The 19,759-nt window shown below is 39.5% G+C and overlaps 3 protein-coding genes across 6 annotated transcripts; 2 read left to right on the top strand and 1 right to left on the bottom strand.

Annotated features, from left to right (window-relative positions):
- The first annotated feature begins 1,027 nt into the window (after positions 1 to 1,027).
- Positions 1,028 to 5,282, top strand: apoob (apolipoprotein O, b). 2 transcript variants are annotated; one of them, XM_074693992.1, is made up of 9 exons: positions 1,028 to 1,091; positions 1,452 to 1,562; positions 1,703 to 1,825; positions 2,052 to 2,084; positions 2,283 to 2,337; positions 2,479 to 2,574; positions 2,863 to 2,954; positions 4,441 to 4,530; positions 4,615 to 5,282. In XM_074693992.1, the coding sequence occupies exons 1-9, from the start codon at positions 1,074 to 1,076 to the stop codon at positions 4,648 to 4,650; spliced, it is 654 nt and encodes a 217-aa protein (XP_074550093.1). In that variant the 5' UTR covers positions 1,028 to 1,073; the 3' UTR covers positions 4,651 to 5,282. The 2 variants fall into 2 exon arrangements, with proteins under 2 accessions (XP_074550093.1, XP_074550092.1); XM_074693991.1 differs by having other exon boundaries at positions 4,612 to 5,282.
- A 4,378-nt stretch (positions 5,283 to 9,660) lies between these two features.
- Positions 9,661 to 12,319, bottom strand: LOC141807466 (diamine acetyltransferase 1-like). The gene is made up of 6 exons (XM_074693508.1): positions 12,058 to 12,319; positions 11,296 to 11,347; positions 11,127 to 11,207; positions 10,303 to 10,404; positions 10,163 to 10,203; positions 9,661 to 10,054 (listed from the first exon to the last, which is right to left on the bottom strand). Exons 1-6 carry the CDS (start codon positions 12,118 to 12,120, stop codon positions 9,878 to 9,880), a joined length of 516 nt encoding a protein of 171 aa, XP_074549609.1. The 5' UTR covers positions 12,121 to 12,319; the 3' UTR covers positions 9,661 to 9,877.
- A 1,422-nt stretch (positions 12,320 to 13,741) lies between these two features.
- acot9.1 (acyl-CoA thioesterase 9, tandem duplicate 1) lies at positions 13,742 to 19,446 on the top strand. Of its 3 annotated transcripts, XM_074692916.1 has the most exons (16): positions 13,742 to 13,932; positions 14,719 to 14,813; positions 15,092 to 15,118; positions 15,609 to 15,654; positions 15,736 to 15,906; positions 16,093 to 16,130; positions 16,979 to 17,062; positions 17,158 to 17,261; positions 17,344 to 17,417; positions 17,670 to 17,737; positions 17,811 to 17,922; positions 18,034 to 18,124; positions 18,228 to 18,313; positions 18,399 to 18,486; positions 18,573 to 18,723; positions 18,833 to 19,446. In XM_074692916.1, exons 1-16 carry the CDS (start codon positions 13,919 to 13,921, stop codon positions 18,886 to 18,888), a joined length of 1,305 nt encoding a protein of 434 aa, XP_074549017.1. In that variant the 5' UTR covers positions 13,742 to 13,918; the 3' UTR covers positions 18,889 to 19,446. The 3 variants fall into 3 exon arrangements, with proteins under 3 accessions (XP_074549017.1, XP_074549018.1, XP_074549016.1); XM_074692917.1 differs by lacking the exon at positions 15,092 to 15,118 and having other exon boundaries at positions 13,744 to 13,932; XM_074692915.1 differs by lacking the exon at positions 13,742 to 13,932 and having other exon boundaries at positions 14,693 to 14,813.
- Positions 19,447 to 19,759: the final 313 nt, after the last annotated feature.

The following is a 19,759-nucleotide window of genomic DNA, read 5'->3' as shown; positions in this document are numbered from 1 at the left end:
CAGCTGGCTGCTCGAGTGTTTTCATGTCTCTGTGTGTCTGTGTGTGTGTTTCTTTTCCTGCTCTTATACATTACTAAACTGAAGAATTTGTAAGTTGGAAATGTAAATGTGTTAAAACAGTGCTTAAGTTTTTTTTTCTGAAGGTAATTACAGGTAAATGAATCCTGGTATTCCAGCAGGCCATATGTATGGTGGCTCTGAAGGTCAACTACAAAAATGCTTAATGCAACACAAAAAAAAGCTTTTCACAATATACATTTAAGAAAAATAAAAAATTCAAAGAAAAAAATATATGATAAAATTTGTTTTGCGATACATTTTTTAAAAAATCCATAGAAAAGATCATAAATTCATAAAATGTACTTATTATTTACAGAAACATTTTAATTGGGACTTCTTTTTGTCTCCTTTTTATATCTGAGTTTACTGCTTCAATTCAACAGAATTTGGTTATTAATATAAAATATAAATAAATGTGTTTTTTCTGTGACCCAGGATGTTACTAGCCCCATTTTAAGCAGCTGCTAAATAAACGTATGGAAGTAAGAATCATATTTCTTTGACTTAGTCTAAATAATTCCATTTCTACTTTTTATATTCTTGTCAATATTAATTTTAATTTTTTTTGTAACATTTTTCATTGGTCTAAAAAGAACAGTCTGAGAATATAACAGCTCCATTATTTTTACTTTATTTGTCATTGCAACAAGTACAACGAAATGTAACAAAATAAATAAGCAGTAATAAATAAATAAATGTAATAATAATAATAATAATAATAATAATAATAATAATAATAATAATAATAATAGTAAATATGTTAACCGAATAAGTAAAGACATAATTTACATTCAACTCTATGCATTCACAAAAAAAAGGGTTTGAATGGTTAAATGTGTAGTTTACCGACTATTTTTGTCATAAAACAAAAAGTTTACACGGACCTGCCTCTACCAATATGGCGGACAACTATGGACATCAACGGCGTCTACAACGCTGAAGTGAACGACGCATGCGCAATACGGTTGTCAGTCTCTTGGCTCGCCGTAGAAAGCGAAAGTCTTCTTGTGGAAATGTCATATGTCAAAGTGGTAACTATCCTCTACGAATGTCTTATTATTTAACTTAAAACTAAAATAATATCTTACGTAGTAGCCGTAACATGTAAAGTATATATTTATTCTTCTATATTTTATAATCTATCACTTTAAACTCAAACGATGCTGAATGAGTCACAGCTAGCCCTTAGCATGTTGTTAGCAGCTGCCTTCAAAAGGTTAGCCGTGTTGTAATTCTTCATCTTAACTTTTAATATGTGACTTTAATATAAGTATTGAGTTTGTTTTTAAGTTCGTAGATGTTAAGATTTCTCCTGGATGGTTTAAACTGACACTCCAGCGTCATTGTGGGTCATCAGAGTCAGTACATGTGTTATGTCGATGTTCCGCCAGGTGTCGCTGTGTGCCGGAGCTTCAGGGCTAACAGGCCTGCTGTGCGGCTCGGTGCTGGCGGCAGGTGAGGCGAAGAAGAAGAACTGCACACCTGTCCTGAGCCTCGATGAGGTGGGTTAAAACTCATGTGCGGAAAAATTATACGTGTGACCACTTTTGATAACTATTAAATAGTTTTTCCTTAATCTTTAATGCCAATTTCCTCCTCTGCGCCATCTTTCTTTTTAAGTCTGGTGTGTGTCTGTTTCCAGCTGCCGTCGTTATACACCAGTCCTGAAGCCCCCTCTCAGTTTGTGGAGCCTGAAGCGGGGCAGTTGGAGCAGAGTGTGGCCTCACTGAGGAAATGGGCAGAGCCGTACACCAGCAAGTGTCAGGTGTGTTTATCCTGTTCTTTTCTATGATTTAATTTTTATAGTAAAACCTTAACAATTCACAGTTGTGGCATTGACGCATACTGACTACAACTGGAAATAAATATGAAAAAATCATGATAAATATCTTTCCTTTATAACTTAATCACAAATCATTCTTTGTCCGTTACCTATTCCTCATAAAGAAATAAACATGTTTCTCTCTTTTTGTTTGTGTTTTGATTTACAGCAAACAAGCGAACTTGCAGCAGAGAAAGTTGAGGTTAGTGACATTGGAATATCTTTATCGTCTGCTTATAATCAAGTTTGTTTCAAACTGTTTGATGAAACAAGCTTTGATTTCCTGCAGCTGAGAAAACTTTAGCCTGTCAGATTTTCAGTCTTCTTTATACTCTCATCAGATGAAACTAACCCCTTCCTTTGTCTCTGTATGTGTGTCCTTGTTGTTTGTGGACTTCAGCGAGTGTACAGGACTGTAGAGCCCACAGTCACCACCTCTGTAACCACAGTCACAGGTGAGACAACACAAGGTGACATGTGCAGCATAATGAGCTACCTGACAGAAAACATTGTGTGGACTCACAAGTTTTTGCTCATGGAGACTTCATTTCCCACAATGCAATTCCTCCTCCCTATCCCTTGGTGTCATTTTACAGATGTGTATCAGTTCCTGAGTGACCCTCCTCCTGACCTGTACCCCAGCGTGGCTGTGGTGGGCTTCTCTGGCTTCCTGGGTCTTTATTTGGCCAAAGGTAACCTGCACACACTCAACACACACACATGCACACACACACACACACACACACACACACACACACACACACACACACACACACACACACACACACACACACACACACACACAATGACCTACATTCCTTCTCTGAGATCAATGAGGTCAGAGTCTGCCGCTGATAACTGGCATACGGGAAACTGATTTAAACTTGAATGTGTAGGAAAAGAAAGCGGCACACGAGTCCCTCCGCTGTAAACACACCTCTGTGTCTGTCTCTTCCTCTCTTTCTGTGTGTGTGTTTCAGGCTCTAAGGTGAAGCGTTTGGTGTTCCCTGTGAGCCTCATGGCTCTGAGTGCCTCCATGTTTTACCCTCAGCAGGCCGCCTCTCTTTTCAAGGTGTGTTTTTGTGTCGTAAATCATCTCCTGACACTGTGTTATGGGAAGTCCTGATTGTTGTGGTGTTAAATGTTCACTTTTTTTAAATTCTAATCTGCATAATCAGCACCTGTTCACTGTACATTAATCTAGTTTTTATCCTCCTCATTATCAGGCTACCAACCAAAGACACAAAAAAATCAAAACTAAACAAAAACAAGAAATGATTGAACATAATGATTGATGAAACAAAGAAAAATCCGTATTACCCACTACCACAGGTAGATGTATGGTGGCCCCAAAGGGCAATCATACAAACATTTCATGGCTATAACAGTATTTGAACAGTATTTTTCCAAAGTTCATATATCGTGAGGGACGAACGAGATTTCACTTCAAAGATTTTTAAAAAATCAACTCTTTGCAAAAAATTTTCATGAAAAGGAACAAACTTTTCATGAAGTGCAGAATAAATTGGAAAAAAAACTGCAAAAATACAACAGGAAATTTAAAAAATTAACAAAAAAAAAGTTTTATTATTATTAATTACAAAAATCTGCCATAGAAAAAAATTAAGGAAACTTGTTTTATCACCAATTTAAAAAACAGACAGCGCAAAAATATTTTTTCTTATAATTAAATGTTTTTTAATTCAACAGTTTGTTCAGCTTCTTCCATTTGGAAAATGTTTTTTATGATTTTTTGTTTGCATGTTAATTAAACAGCCCTGAAATGGTATTTTCTGTTTTAGTTAAACATTTGTCAGTTAAAAAACAACAACATGATGTTTCAGAAAACAGTGTGTACAGCATAAAATCAGCTCAGGGATGAAATGTGTCACTTTGTCAACAGGTGGTGCCAAACCCCCCAAAACCTAAATTTGCTGACAGGAGCTTTAACAAGCAGAAACAGAAAAGGTTTCACACTTTCACTTGTATTTATTCCTTTGTTTGAAGTTATTTCACCCTTTGAAGTCTCAGGATATCTCCAGGAAACTGCTGTTGAAGCTTTTCTACGTTTTATTTTTGGGTGCTGATTGTTCCCTTAGTTAGAGGGAATTTTTCCACTGAGCCAGAGGAAAATTTTCAGAGAGAGACTTCAACAGGAAAGAGGAAAGTAGCGCCCTGACTGACGTCATGTAGATGAGAACTTTCCAGCAGGTTTCTGTTAGTGAGAGTCAATCGTGTGTTTGTTTGACCTGCAACCTGTTTCCGTTTGGGAAGGGTCGAGCTTTTCCTGCAGGAAGTCCTGGCCGTGAACGTGTTTCTATTATCCACTGATGTCTGAGTCGTTTTGAAACCGTTTCACACCCAGACAACGAGCAGAGACACACCCGGACCGATCACAGAGCAGCTCATTCAGAGGACGAGCAGGGCGGGGTGCAGATATGAAAACACACCAGAGTCTCTCAGCCTCTTATTTCCAGCTTAAAGCTCTTTGATGAGCCGTTACCTGATGTGGTTTCAACGTGTGTACTCAGCTGATGGTGTCTCTTTGTTTCATTCAGATGAGTCGGGACTCTGTGAGCACCTGGGCTCAGCAGGGCCGGGCACAGGTGGAGAGTCTCTGGAAAGATCCACCGTTTGGAAAAAAGAAGGTGAGACTCAGAATTCCCTCTGTCACTGTTACATTTTATAACTGTTGAGTATTTGGAGAAATGATTTTATTTTGTTTTCAGAAGAAGGAGCGAACAGAGAGCGACGACTCAAGCAGCTGATTCAGCCTCACAGAGACGTTCGCCTTCCAGTAACACACTCACACACTCGAGTCCTAACCTCCAGAAGTCAAGCAGGTCTTTAAATTATTGAAGTCATATCCCAGGTACCTGAGGATGAAGGTGTGTTGAATGTTTCCTCTGGGCCCTGAACGCCTCACCTGTTCCCTTCAGGATATTTAAGTTAAGATTTTAAGTTTTCCAATCAGACAAATCTCACAATATCACACCTGCCAACTACTCGATCAGTTACTGACCAAACAGTGAAATAACCCAGAGGTCAATTTGTTCATTTTAAGCTAAATGTGTCATGTGACAAATGTATATAAAACTAATTTATGTTTTTGTTTATAACTTTCTGTTTATGTCACATATTTAGCGCAGACAAAGAACATTCTAGAACACATCTCCTGTTGCATTCCATTAACAATATTCCATTCTATGTGACATCATCATGACTGGTTTCTCTTTACTGAACATAAAAATTAAAGAAGAGGTGTTCATTTGAAGCTTAATGTGTCATGTGACAGATATATACAAAACTAATTTATGTTGTTTTTTAAACTTTCTGTTTATGTCACAGATTTATCACTGACACAGAACATTCTAGAACACGTCTCCTGTTGCATTCCATTTTCAACATTCCATACTATGTGACATCATCATGACTGGTTTCTCTTTACTGAATATAAAACTTAAAGAGGAGGTGTTCATTTGAAGCTTAATGTGTCATGTGACAAATATATATAAAACTAATTTATGTTTTTTTTTGTTTTTGTTTTTAACTTTCTGTTTATGTCACAGATTTATCACTGACACAGAACATTCTAGAACACATCTCCTGTTGCATTCAATTAACAACATTCCATAATATGTGACATCATCGTGACCGCCTTCTGTTAGCCAAACATAAAACTTTAACTTAAAGAGGAGGTGTTATGCTTTTCCATTTTTAAAAATATGAAGTTTGAATGATGGATGTACACACTAAACATGGTCAGGAGTTTAGATCGCGAGGTTAATATGCTCTAATATGATCGACTTCTTTGAAAAGTCACATGTAAAATTGTGCAAAAGGGAAGTGAGATCTGCTCAATTTGTGACATCACAGATTGCTAAATCTCTTCAGTAAGGCATAATAAACAAAACATATAAGTCAGACTTCCATCAGATCTTGGGATTCTTGCTCCGCCGTCCATCAGCGCCTATCAGCAGCATCTAAAGAGCCAGACCACCAGATAGCTGAATTATTATAAAAGTCTGAAATATGTTTTATTCTGAAACTCACCCAGTAGTCTGATTTCAGACTTCCTGTCATGCTTAATAAGCTCTGAAACATAATTCTTGTGTATTTGTTGTGGGGGGGCTCTGGTGCTGAGATAAAGTGGAGACGGACCAGGCTTGGATCTGGTGGAATTTCACCATTAGCAAACTGTCCTCTAGAGTTATCTCTTGATTTCCCTTTCAAACTTCCTGGATCAGATTAGGGGTCCAAAAAGTACAACCACATTTTCTGTATCGTCATTCTGAATTGTCTCTGTGGCACCAATGGAGGAGGCTTCTAGAGAGCTGGAGTTCTTAGAGAGACAGAAGCTGAAATCAAGTGAAATTAAACTTTTTAAAGATAAGATTTAAGTCAGTTTACAGATTTGTGATGTGAAAATGATGTAAAGGCACTACAGAGTTATCGTAAGGAACATTATACAGTCTGTAAAAGAGCAGGAAACCCCAAACATACCAGTTTTCATCTTTCATCTGACCCTCAATGGGCCCACAATTCACAACGCCTACAACAAGTGCAGCTTTCAAACTCACTATGGATCATTCTTTGTGCTCTTTGTTTACTGTTTGTTTTAAATGAACCTGTGTTTATTCCCTCATGTTGTTTCATGCTGCAGTTTGCTGCTATTTTACGACTATGCTACCACAAAGGATAGGTCTGTTTGTTCTCCTGGTTACTGATTAATAAACTGAACGAGAATGTGTCTGCTTCTACTGATGCACTAATAACGTCTTATCTCTATGTATTTATGTGATTTAACCTGAGATCTGACCGAGGAGACGACAGTCTGCATCAGTTATTTAACCAGAAACACAACCGTCGGTCACTCAGCTGTTTAGATAAAGGTTCAAATAATCCAGCAGCGTGTTGTTTCAGGCGTTTTAAAAGAAAACGTTAAGGTTTAAATGTTGTAGAATCAAGATGTTATGTGGTTATAAGGGGAAATAAACAGTAAACAACATTATCCTGTGTGTTGGCGTGTTTTGATTTCTGTACATTTTGGTGTTTTACACAAATTAAGAACCACTGCTGGAGCTTCATAAACTTTTTGAATAAAATAAAAAATTTTGAGTTAGGCTTTTCCAAAAGTAAACACATGGAAAATAAACAAACACAATGAAAATGCCTGCCAGAGACTTTGATAGCTTGTTCTGTCTGTTTACATAAAGGAAGCAAGCTTTATGAGCCATACTGCAGCCAGCCAGCAGGGGGAGCTCTGTATGCACTGGATTCACTTTGCGTATCTGCAGCGCACTGAGCCTGTTTTAAAAACCTAGCAAAGACTCAGAAAGCTTGAAAAACAGCATTCTTCTTCCTTTAAATTTCCCACCTGCTTTAGTTTTGTTTACAGGAAACTCTTCACACCGCTCTGAAGTTCATTAACCTCTTGTTGGTGTTTGAACTCTGCAGCACTTCCTCATAAAACCACAAAACTGCTCTCAGAGACGAACACGAATGCAGCTGAGGATTCTTTAAGAGTTTGACCTTGAATTTTAGTTTGGTTTTCTCTGACTGGGTTTGATTCTCCTGTTTGCTGATGTAACGTGTGTTTGTAGACAAACAGAGACCATGACGTAACGCTGATGTTTGATGTGGTGGAGTGCCATAAAGAACTAAAAATGATAAAGAGCTCTGGGAGACAAGTGGAAATATAAAGGGAAGTTCAATCGAGCTTGATTTTAAAAGACTAATTTTAAAGACGAAGAGGTTAAGTCCCAATAAACATGCCAAGACTGCCAGATTATAGAGTGTAATTATGTCAATTCAAAAGCAGAAAATGTAGAGTAGCAATAATACGCGGAAAAAATAAGAAGGAATAGCCTTTAACAATCTACATCTATTTATTTCCACATTTATTCATGTCTTTAATCCTCTTTTTTTTTTGTCTTTTTTCAAAAAGACCTGCTCTGGACCTGAAATGTACTATAAGAATGTTTTCATATTCATGTTTTAAGTAAATATAGTTTTAAAATGCATAACACTGACAGTTTAAGCTCTAGATAAAAAAAGTTAAGAGTAATTTAAAAGTAGATAAAAACGGCAATAAATAATCTTGTTTTTATTTTTATTTTTACTTTTATTTTCCCACTTTATGTCACTTTTTCACTGTAATCATGAAAAAATGTGTAGTTTTTTGTTTGTTTTTTTGGCACTCTTAAGACTCCTTAAAAATTAAAAAATTGGAGGATAATCCTACAGCAATGAAATTTCAATCAGCTCTAACACTTTCATACACTTCTTTTAAACTCTCACAAAGTCTAGTGAGAAGCCACATCACCTGTTTCTCAATTTAAAGTTCAGAAAGATGAATAAAAAGATTTTTCTTGTTGCTTTGAGTGAAAGACTCTGAACAAGTGGAAACAAACCAGCATCATGTCAGCGTTTCTGTTCCTTGTCTTATTTCCCTTTTTGTTTCCACTGAACCAAAGAGTTTCTGCAGACGAGCTGCTCTGAATGCGTCAGAGGGTCTGACCCCAGGTCTCTGTGTCTGTTTGGTTTAACAGCTCTGAAATAAATTGTGACACTCAGAACACTCAATCTAAATGACTCTGGATGTTAAGCCTCTTTCAAGAAATGATGGACAATAGTAAGATGTGTTTTCCACTGGCTGCAAGGACGCATAACACGCTGCAAGTTTATTGCAGCAGCTCGACTCTCCAGCTGAAGATCATTCAGGGCCATTTAAGTTTGTCTTCCCAGGTCAACCACGTACATGTTGGTCTCTTTCTTTAAAATTAAAATAAAATAAGGCTACAAAATTAATTGAAAAAACCACAATGTTTTTGATTTGATGTTGAGGAATAAAAACTATTGATTGCAGATTCGTTGACTGATGTGTGCAAATGATGGTTTCAGAGTCCACACCATAACGGCTGATGTTCTCGTGTTACTGAAAAACACCACAGATATGTTTTTTATCACAACCCCCTGTGAATGTTTAAACCAACAAAGAGCACAACAATTGAACATAAACAACCTCGTTCAGGGGTCAAAGGTCAGGGGTGTATTATGTTTGCAGCTCTTGTCTCTTATCTTTGAGCACAAACAGTTTCAGAGTTTAACTCTGTCCCACATGAGGAAGGTGAACCTCGTCATATCATAACAAGGATTTATGACAGAGCTCATGTCTGAGTTCGAGGTTGCACAAGGTCAGACTGAGGTCAAAACATGAGCAGATCAGTTCAGTGTGCTGATTGGTTAAAGCTGCTTCACAAAGGTGGCTTCCGATAAACTTCTCACCTCAAGAGGAACTGTGTGAACCAACACTTCATAGCAGAAGTAATGGGTTCAAAAGAACTAATAGTTTTAGAAGCTGCATTTTTATAGGTTTACTGATTTTGATTTCTTTCTGCAGGAAGGAAGCAGGAAATCATGCTTTTGCTTCCTCAGAGATGTAGGTTTTCCTGCTAACTGTGAAAGCTGCATTATTCCTCCATTTCCTAGAGCATTTATTTGAATTTACTGTTTGCGTTTTGCGAGAAATGCACGATTGCATCACTGTTTTAGTACAGGGATGGTTAAAAACATTACTTGCGCCCTGATTTTCCAAATCTAGGTTTCAATCCCATTAAACTCATGACAGAAAACACTGCATTGAGAGTATTTTCTCAACTTTCGATGGTATCAGTTTTTTTTAAGCATTTTTTAACAGCTAATAGACTTAAAGAAAAAGACGACATGACTGCGTTGTGTATACTGTATATTGCTTTATTTCGTATTTCTGTATAAGTGACTAAAAACTTCTAAAGCGCAACATCACAAAGATTAGATAAAATGAAATAAGTGTATCTGAGCAACATACAAGTTAAAAGCTTTCTAAAGCGAACTACACTCTCGATTAAATGATCTGATAAAATAAAATGAACTCCCGTGTGAGCTCAGAGTGAAGGGTCACGGAGGTTAAACTCTCCCTCTCTGCTCAGACCCTCATCTTCCTCATGTGCTTCGTCACTCCTCGGCCGGGGACGCCATCTTCACAAGGCTGTCCTTGTCGAACCTGAAGAGCCTCCAGCCCTCCTCCTGGGACAGGTCCTCGGCGCCGCGCCGCTTGTAGTACTGAACGGACGACTCGTTGTTCTCTGCAACCACGAACATCATGCCAGTGCAGCGAGTCTTCATCGCCAGCTGAGGGAGGACAATGAGTTCACACATTTTAAAATCAGTGTTAAAAAACAAAATTTTACATACAGGTTGTGATACATTAAGATGCTGGGCTTTGGCAGAAATACTCACATCACTGAGGTGCCGCAGGAGCCCTGAACCGATGCCGAGCCCTGAGAATAAAAGAAGAGGAAGAGGAAGAAAAGTTAATTAATAAAAAAGAAGCAGCTTTAAAATTTCTCCATGTGCACTGGATCAGATCCGTTTCTCACCTCTGTACTGCTCCATCACGTAGAATTCCTCCAGGTAGAGCTGTTTGCCGACCCAGGGGTCATACGTGAAGTAGTACATGGCGAATCCCACCACCTTCGGGCCTGCAGGGACACGAGACAGATTAAAGACACTGAAATTATTAAGAATTTCTTCTGAAAAGTCAATTCAAAACATACATGAGCTTATTTTCCTTCCTGAATATTCAACCTAATGCACTGGTGTATATACTTTATATAACAAACCAACATCTAGATATTAACAAATCTTGACTTTCAGGCTCTACAGTGCATATTTCAGATATTTTCCTACTAAAGGAAACAACTGTTTGTCTTATTGTAAGACAGACCAAAATCTGAAGCCTTGTGTCATGTCATTATAATAAGCTCAGTGTATACTTTGAATGTGACTCAGGAAAGCTTAACACCTGCAGTGAAGCAGCTGCAGCTGAGCCTCTGACTCACTTACAGGAAGTGCGCGCGGTATACTTTAAGGTAAACAATGTCAGTCTGAGCAGATGGTGGAAATAACAACCATTCATTTTAAAGCTTAACTATTTTAATCTTTAGATACTGAAAAAAACTGAGCCCCATTTACGTTACGAAACAGCTTAGGCAGCAGTCATGGCCGTGCAGCAGGAAAAAAACAAGAATTTCTGCCAGGACCTGAAGCTGTGCTGCTTATATGAACCACATGTCAGTCACCAGGTAACAAGTCTGACTCTGTCTGAACTCACTGAACTGCTTTTCGTCACATCACATGATGAGGGATCATGTTTTCTGTGAGAGAACAAAAGAAATCTGAGAGGAGGAGAAACATTTCGTACCGTCACTGCTGTCCCCTCCTTGGGTTTCACTGATGATGCAGTGGTAAAACGGGGTTTCACCAAACCCATCCTCAAGGAGGTCTGCAAGGAAATGAAACTGTTAGTAAACCACAAAGAACTCAAGAAAAAAACAGTGTTAACAGATACTTCATAGACCTTTAGGGCTCACCTTTTTCAGTCAGTGTCACATGATGCTCCATCTCTTCGTATTTGGCAAGTTCCTGATGGAGGAGAGAAAGATACAACAGTCAGATGGGTATTACCATTTGGTATCTGGGGACAAATAAACATTGTAACAGTTTGGGGAGAAGAATTGAGTCAGGGAAATTTTTAAATGCTCCTTTAACCTAAACAAAGTGGGTCAACTGAACTGCATTGAAAGTAAATTCAAGGTCAAACAATCAGCAAATTTGGAAACTTATACTGCTTAATGGTTTTATGTTTTTCCCCATCTCAAACAAACTCGAAATGTTTACAAAGCCCTGCTTTTCTTTACTATGGATCATAGTTTACCAAACGGTTTTCGTTCTTATTGATAAATTAAATTGGAAATAGCATATTTTTAAACTTTTTACTACGTGGATTATAGTTGAGAACATTAATTTAGAGGGGAAAAATAAGCTAAGTGTATTATATATGCCAGATAAGTCATTATAAAGCTGTGCCAGGTTAAACCGTTATGAGAACATAGGCTTAACGGTAAGGCTGACCATATATGGACATCCGGATATGAGTCGTCGGCCAGTAAACAAAGGCCGGCGGCCCTAATCTAACACTCGGATATCCTCCAGACATTTCCCCTACGGCTACTCCATCACCATTAGACGGTGAAACGCTTGGTTACATTTTTTTAGTTTGGTTTTAAATGTCAGTGTTTAAGTCGTGAATACATAGCAAGAGTTCATGGAGAGTTCACGGTCCATAGGCCTACCTTCACCAGTCGTAATATATCAGGCACGTCTTTGGGTTCAGCTTTTCGTAATTTATACTCCATTTTCTTCTTTTACTCTTTTTTCCTCTCGTTAGAAGTCCTCTGTATGTGAAGTGAAAGATTAATTGTTTCTTCATTCGCTTCAGAGTGGCGTCTTCCCCACAGTGAGCCTAGGATCCGGACGGGTTTGACGAGTCAAGGACATTCAGTAGGAATCACCCTCGGCTGGGTCGCTGCCGTTCAACTGAGCTCTCTTTGTTTACATCGCTGTATATATACCCGGCACGCGCTGGAATGGGATTGGCCAGTCGTCACAGTTCTCGGATTTCTGACGAATCAGTGACACCCTCAGGCTGTTTTGTTAACCAATTAGGGTAAAGGTATGCTCACATCAGGGTCTGTTTTCACTGTGTCTCTGGATCTTTGTTTTTAATAGTGGGAACAGAAAGTTCATGAAGGAATTTCAACTGCAAGTTAAAACACAAATTTAACTTTCTGTTTCTGTTTAGATCAAAGATAATGTTGTTGTATTAACTGGATAAGAAATCAAATAAAGGTGAGCAAAAGACACACCAGTAGTACTAAGGGTAAAAATGGTCCTCCGAACAGTTCAACACAATTGCTGTATCTGAATGTTTGTGTTGCAATGCTTAGGAATCTTACTCAATTTTTAAGGTGTGTTAAAGTCTCCAAAAGCAGTAGGGATAAACACAAACCAGACCTGAATCACAAGTGGAATTTTCCACCCCCTCACAGACACCAAGGTTAGGTAAGGCTTAGAAATATCACTCTTACATCCTAAGGCAAAGTTGCTGAACACCTTCAGTCCTTGACTAAACCTTTCCCCTATATGAAGACTGTATTTCCATAAGGTAAGCAATATAAGTTTGTGAATGTAACAGTGAACCAAGTAGGCTTGGCATAACTTTGTTGGATTACATGTTCCTCACTCTTTTTTTCTAGTGTCCTATTCTACTCCACTGTCTCATTATCTCAATAAAGGCATGGAAGCCCCAATTCAGAAACTTTTGATTTATGTTGATTTTGGTGCTATATATGAACAAAGCAGAACCTCTTCTCCCTTATATACCTTAGCTGTCAACTGATTCCTTCACATCAGGTCTGCTGACATGAGATCGTATAAAGGAACATGACAGAGTAAATGTGGTGCTGAAGAGGTTTTAACCCTGGTAACTGGAAAAAAAGGGATACCCTCATGGCTGAAACACATTTATGTATCTGGATCAATACTTGATCAAATTTACATGACTCCATCTGTTTCAAGCAACATCCTTATGTGTATATTATTCAGAGGTCAGCTGTGATTTCAGTCCCTTTTCATTTATTTCATATCATAAAAATATTTGATCATGGGTCTTGTTACCGTAGATTGTTATAGCTTAAATCGTGTGGAAACGTGGATTTTTGCTGCAGAGTTTCATGAAAACTGAAATAAACACATTGGTTAAACATTTAGCAAACATTTCTGGACAGAAACACAAGTTACTCCAGGAACCATGATGTCTCGCTAGAGGACTAACTTCAGCAGAATAAAATAACGGATTACCGTTTCCTGTATGAGTCACTAAAAACTATTTGACGCAATCAAAGCGGTAATCTCAGTTTGGACATCGATGCGTCCGGCAGACTGAACTCGGGGTGACAGATAGCTTTGGAACGTACGTCTGACGTCACTCGTAGTGGGCGGGGGCGTAACCCAACCCGGAAGCCGCCTTTGGGTTTTGACTGCCTGGAACCTTGGCTCTACGGAAAGGAAATCTGTGCTTCGATTCCCCTTTTATTGAACTCATCGCCTGTTTTTGACCCCAAAAACTGTAACAAGGACTCTCCAGACACCAACATGCTCTCACGAAGGTGAGAAACCCGCTGTTTAATGTCTTTGTCGTTACCTGCAGCAGGCATGTGAGCGTAAGCGTGTAAACAATCCAGATTTAAGAATAGCAGGGATGATGATCGTGCTTGAAACCCACTTTTCTTCTAAAGAGCTGTTTAAGCACCTATTCCCATGTAAATGAAGAAATCTGCCCCCACTGGGGACGGTTACGAGGCCTGAACAGGGTGCGGATTGGTTGTGTACATTCAGGGTGTGTCATTGAGCTGACAGGAGGAGTATGCAGATGATGTGAAAGCAAACCAAAGCATTTGACTTAAGGACTTAAATCTGTTGCTGTTCAGCTACAACGGAAAGCCAAGCCAAATGACTCAGTTTTAGAGTTCAAATCAAATGTTAGTTGTCACATACAGAGTTATACATGATAAAATTCAGAATGAAATACTTTGAAACATGCCTTGTTGGGGTTAGAAGCCAATTTGCTCGTAAAATTGCACCTGAAACCATATTTCATTTATCGTATTGTGTTACAGTAAAGACATTCTCTCCTCCTGTGTAATATAAAAGAGCAGATGATTTCTAAACTAAGCTGCTGACTGAACTCAAATATCTGGTAACATCACAAGTTTAACATGACACAGCAGTCACTGAGTGTGTGTGATCAGCTGTTCAGTGTGAGCAGACAGGGTTTAACACAGATGTCTGTAGATGGTATAAATAGAGGAGGGGGATAAACGTGGATGTAACTGTACTCCTCTGCCCTCAGGGTTTGTTTATGTTTTTATGACATGTACTCGTGTCACCTCCAGGTTCCTGCTGCTGCGGTCGACTGCATCGCTGGCGTCCAGGACGCTCTGCACGGGGGGAGTGAACAACAGGGGCAGGGCGCCGGACATGGCCGAAGGTGAGACGGCAGCCATGTTTGGCCAGACTGACAAACAGCTGCTTTTATTATAAATCTGTTAAAGTAAAATCACCCCAACAAGGATTAACTTTTTAAATTTTCAGAAAAATATAACCTTTAATTTCTAATTTTATCTGATAAATTAGACTTCATAACACATCAATCCACAGGAAGGAGTCTGACACACGCCACCTCTGCCTGTTGACACTGTGGTAAAAACCTTAGACTAGAAAAGAATGAAATGACATTATTTGTTAATCGTTTGTGTTTCTCCACAGGAAATCCACTTTTACACGTGTCAAATGGTAAACTGAGACAAATCCTAACTCTCCATCAACACTTCTGTCACCTGCAGTAATTCTGCTTTAATTTCCTGAAATTGCTCGTTAATTCCTCCTGCATGTTTCCTCACTGAGCGACTGAAAGTCCATTTCTTTTCTCTAGAGCTGTTCTTGTGTCGTGTACTGCAGTTTTTAGGTTAGATGTGGATTTAAAGCTCACCATTCGTTGGTGGTTTGTTAACCTTCGTTTCTTTCTTCCCTCTGAGCTTCAGTGTTTCGTTACAGCTGGTTTCCACGAGATTCTGTCCGCTGCTTTTCTCTCTCTAAAGTCTCACTGAGCGCTGCAGCCTGCAGGAAACAATATGAGACATTTGTCCCTTTACTTTTCTTTATGGAGTAGATTTAAACCTGCTTTCTAGTGGCCTAACACGTTTCCCAAAAGGCTGTTAGAGACGATATAAAGCTAACTCACACACTCTGAGGGAGAGGGTCTGATGCTTGTTTCTGTTTTCAGTGCGAAACAGGCTGAGAGAAATTGTGGGAGCTTCCACCAACTGGAGGTACTGAACCACAACTTCAAAAACATGTTATTTGTCTTATGGTGTACAGTCTTGTAACTTGCTAGATGTTTTTGTCTTCAGTGATCACCAGCAGGCGATGGCCGAGCGCGTGAAGCTGTCCTCCATGTTGGCGAAGTCTCAAAAGGACCTCCCATCGAAGAGGATGAAGGACAGCTACCTGGAGGTTCACCTTCCTCTGGGCTCAGAGCCACAGCTCCGAGAGAAATACCTGACCTTTCACAACACTGTCAGGTGAAGACACACACACACACACACACACACACACACACACACACACACACACACACACACACACACACACACACACACACACACACACACACACACACACACACACACACACACACACACACACACCTTTTTGTGTTAATGAGCAGATAAACAGAAACTCTGCTTCTAACTGTTTCCCCCTCACAGGTTTGGAAGAATCCTGGAGGACTTGGACAGTTTAGCAGGTAACACTCAAACACAGGAATCATCACACTATGAATAGGACAGAAAATACTTTATTTATTCCTGAGGGGAAATTCAGGAGGAGTCACAGCAGCAATCAAGAAATCAAAAGTAGGAAAGTGCATAGAAAGTGCAAAAAGGTCCATAAGAAAATAGATGCTGACAGCTTGTCCATCATTGTCCAGTCAGCCAGCCTCCACCTCCACAGGGTCCAGGACTGAGCTTCTTCAGCAGTCTGTTCAGTCTCTGTCTCCTGGATCCTGTCCGCTCACAGCAGGTGAAGCTCTTCCAATGTGGCGTGGGTTTCTGGTGTTAGCTCTGTTAGCCATGTCTGTGAATAGCATGATGCTACTCGGCCTTCTGGTATTCCCTCTGTTGCTGGGTTAGCACAGCTAGCTCGTCCATCTTATTGGAGATAGATCTTACGTTCCCAATAACGATGGATGGAAGGACAGGTCCATGTCGTCACTTCTTAGCTCACACCTGGGAACCCGCACGTCATCCTCACCTCTTTCTCCTCACCTTGTGGGAAACATCTGGCCTTACACCAGTTAGCATTGACATGCTACAGGCTGCTAACAGCTAATTTCACGTGTAAACAATGCAGCCATGGTTACATGTTGGATCTCCAGACAAACACAGGAGCAAACGTAGAAAAAATGTCACTCAAAAAATGAGCCATACAAAGTAATGATCCACTCCAAATTCAAAAATGATGAAAAAAATTACAAGAAACAGACAAAGAAGACAGAGCTGCTGCAACAGGACGGCACCTAGCAACATCCACGAGAGGATTAAAGGGTCAGTTCACCAAACAGTGACACATCTTCTTCCTCATCTCCCTCCTCAGTCCTCATCTCTTACTCTCACACTTACAACGCCGAGCTGAAGAGGTCTCCCCTCTCCATCGTCACTGCTCTGGTGGATAAGATCGGTAAGAGTTTAATCACAACGTTCAAATCCCTAAACTCTGTGGTATAGATAGAAGAATCTAAATTTCAGACATCTTCATGTGCTTCTGTCGAGCAGACATGAGGCAGCACATCATTTATCCAGACTGCGACATCAAATTCACGGGTCACGTGACATGGGTTGGAAACACCTCGATTGAAGCCAAAATGCACATGTCACAGGTAGAAAACTGTAGCTTCCAACAGCCTCCAACAAACTTCTGTTAAACTACTGCTTTGTTGCTTAATGTGACTTTTCTTTTAGTACCGTGACGGAGCTTACGAACCGGTGCTGGATGCTACGTTTGTTATGGTGGCTCGAGATCCAGAGAACAAGAGGTGAGACGCTCAGACCAAGCAGTGTCTGCTGCTGTTGTTCAATTTAATAGAAGTGAGTGCAATAAAGAGCTTTTTAAAAAACATTAATGCAATCATAGTGATAATAAACCTCAAAACCTTCATCTAAAAGTCCTTCAAAGCTCTCTTTACATCTGAAATATGAGTCCAGACAAGCAGGGGTGAAAACTGTTGTGCAAAAGAGAGGAAAATAAAAAAAACAAAACATAAAGACGGTAATTTTCTTGATTTCAGGGCAGCTTTCGTGAATCCGCTGAAGCCTGAGAGTCCAGAAGAGGAGAAGATTTTCCAAGAAGGAGAAGGTACAAGACTCAAAGATAAAATAGATAAAACCCTTTTTCTTAGTCTTTTCTTAATTGATTTTTCGTTCTCCAGCTAATAAATCCCGCCGTCAGGAGCTGAGCACGGCGTCTTTGCTGAAAGTGGCTCCCACAGACGAGGAGAGGAAGGTCGTCCACAGTCTGTTCCTCAACACCCTGGACACAAAGTACGACTGCAGGAAACTATTGGACGTTAAATCTGCAGTATGAAAGTGCTCCATGTGAAATGTACGACTGTGCGAGTTAATCTACGTGTCTTTCTTCTTCTTCTCCTGCAGGACGGTCAGTTTCCGCAGCAGAGTCCTGCCTCCAAACTCAGCCTGGATGGAAGATGCTAAACTGAAAGGACTGGAGATCTGCCACCCTCAGGTTGGTACACAGTTCAGCTTTACTCGGTCATTGCTTTCAGTCTCTGAAACCATTATTCTTTATGTTATTTTAAAGTCAAATTCACATTAAATGTGTCTCCTAGGAGAGAAACATCTTCAACAGGATATTCGGAGGATTCCTGATGAGGAAAGCCTACGAGCTGGGCTGGGCCAACGCCTGCTCCTATGGGTGAGTTTTTGAGAATAAACGACGGGGTTGGAAAGAATAAAAAGCTTCTTAGATATGTTAAAGTGTTTGTTTTTGCCTCTGCCAGAGGATGTCGGCCGAGCCTGGTGGCTGTTGATGATATCCTCTTCCAGAGACCGGTGGAGATTGGCTCCCTGCTGCTGCTCTCATCACAGGTTTGGATTCGTTGGTTAATTCTTCTCATTAAAACAAGCTCTTGGGCAGTGCTTCATTTGGGTATGTGTGTGTGTTTCTGTGTTAGGTGTGTTACACACAGGGGAAGTACATCCAGGTAAGAGTCCACAGCGAGGTGTTTGACCCCCTGACACGGCAGCACAACACCACCAACGTCTTCCACTTCACCTTCGTCTCCGACCGGGACGTCCCCAACATCACTCCAATGACGTACGGAGGTGAGTCTGGATCTTTAAGGCCACTTCTTTTTTAATCAGAGAAACAAGGTTGAATATTTGTTTAATTTAATTTTTTTTTTTTGTGTGTGTGTGTGTGTTTGTGTCTCAGAATCGATGCTGTATCTGGACGGGAAGAGACACTTCACTCAGGCTGTGGAGAACTGAGGGCGGCACGTCTCCTGTCTGCCAAAGCCTTACAGCGTCTGACCTGCCTGTATGTCAGAGTGTGTGTGAATGAGTGAGTGTCTGAGTGTGTGAGAGCTCAGTTAAGAAGAATAAAAACAGTTACACTAGATTTTTTTTATATCACACTTTTTTAACTTTACACAGCTGACATGTCCAATCTGTTACTTTCTCTGTTCTGGTGGTTTACATTTTAACCTAGAGAAAACAATTACAGAAAAACTGACCACACCTTGCTTATTGTTTTATAAAGTATCTACACTTTGCTTCAATGTTACTTTTAGGAGATAACGTTTACAGCTTCATGTCTTACAAGCGAAACGTAAATTTCTTTGCCTTATATTTACCTCATACACTTTATTCTTTATTCAGAGATTGCATGGCTTTACAGATGTTACATTTTTATATTCCACTGTCGCTTATACGCACAAAACTATTTGACTGAGTGAGAGGCTTTATTCTGAATGTGTCAGACGACTACGAGAAGGAGGATGTACTTAATTATGTATTTACTCAAATGCAATAAATGATTCTTATTTATCTTGACTTCACAGCATCTTTTCTTTTCACTCTTTAGCCAGTTAGAGCATGATATTATCATTTTTTTCTTGCACATGTGATACATCTAAAATAATAAGAAAAGTTTTCTATCTGATGGGTAAGTTATATATTTATGCATGTATATAGGAATTTTTATGTATATTTTAGAACTCAGACATACATGCAGGAAAAAAAAGTTTTCAAAAGTGAGAAGTGATGAATGAGCTGTTATCAATTTTTTGTTTCCTAAAAACGAACTTTTATTAAAGAGGCCTCCCTTATACCTGAATTTTGTTTATTTATTTTTCTTACT

This window comes from Halichoeres trimaculatus, unplaced genomic scaffold (genome assembly GCF_033239565.1).
Source record: "Halichoeres trimaculatus isolate MK-OKI-2021-1 unplaced genomic scaffold, fHalTri1.1 fHalTri1_scaffold_18, whole genome shotgun sequence".
NCBI classification, from domain to species: Eukaryota; Metazoa; Chordata; class Actinopteri; order Labriformes; family Labridae; genus Halichoeres; species Halichoeres trimaculatus.
The sequence above is the reverse complement of the archived record's forward strand: the minus strand, read 5'-3'. Positions and strand labels throughout refer to the sequence as shown.

Coding starts and splice junctions, on each gene's coding strand:
- acot9.1 (XM_074692915.1), top strand. CDS start 14,693: ATGACATGTACTCGTGTCACCTCCAGGTTCCTGCTGCTGCGGTCGACT. Junction 17,262..17,343: donor CCAAAATGCACATGTCACAG/GTAGAAAACTGT, acceptor CTTTTCTTTTAG/TACCGTGACGGAGCTTACGA. Junction 17,738..17,810: donor GATTTTCCAAGAAGGAGAAG/GTACAAGACTCA, acceptor TTCGTTCTCCAG/CTAATAAATCCCGCCGTCAG.
- LOC141807466 (XM_074693508.1), bottom strand. CDS start 12,120: ATGGAGTATAAATTACGAAAAGCTGAACCCAAAGACGTGCCTGATATA. Junction 10,405..11,126: donor AGGAGGGGACAGCAGTGACG/GTACGAAATGTT, acceptor GTGTCCCTGCAG/GCCCGAAGGTGGTGGGATTC. Junction 10,204..10,302: donor CGTGATGGAGCAGTACAGAG/GTGAGAAACGGA, acceptor TTTTATTCTCAG/GGCTCGGCATCGGTTCAGGG.
- apoob (XM_074693991.1), top strand. Junction 1,563..1,702: donor CTGTCCTGAGCCTCGATGAG/GTGGGTTAAAAC, acceptor GTCTGTTTCCAG/CTGCCGTCGTTATACACCAG. Junction 1,826..2,051: donor CGTACACCAGCAAGTGTCAG/GTGTGTTTATCC, acceptor TTTGATTTACAG/CAAACAAGCGAACTTGCAGC.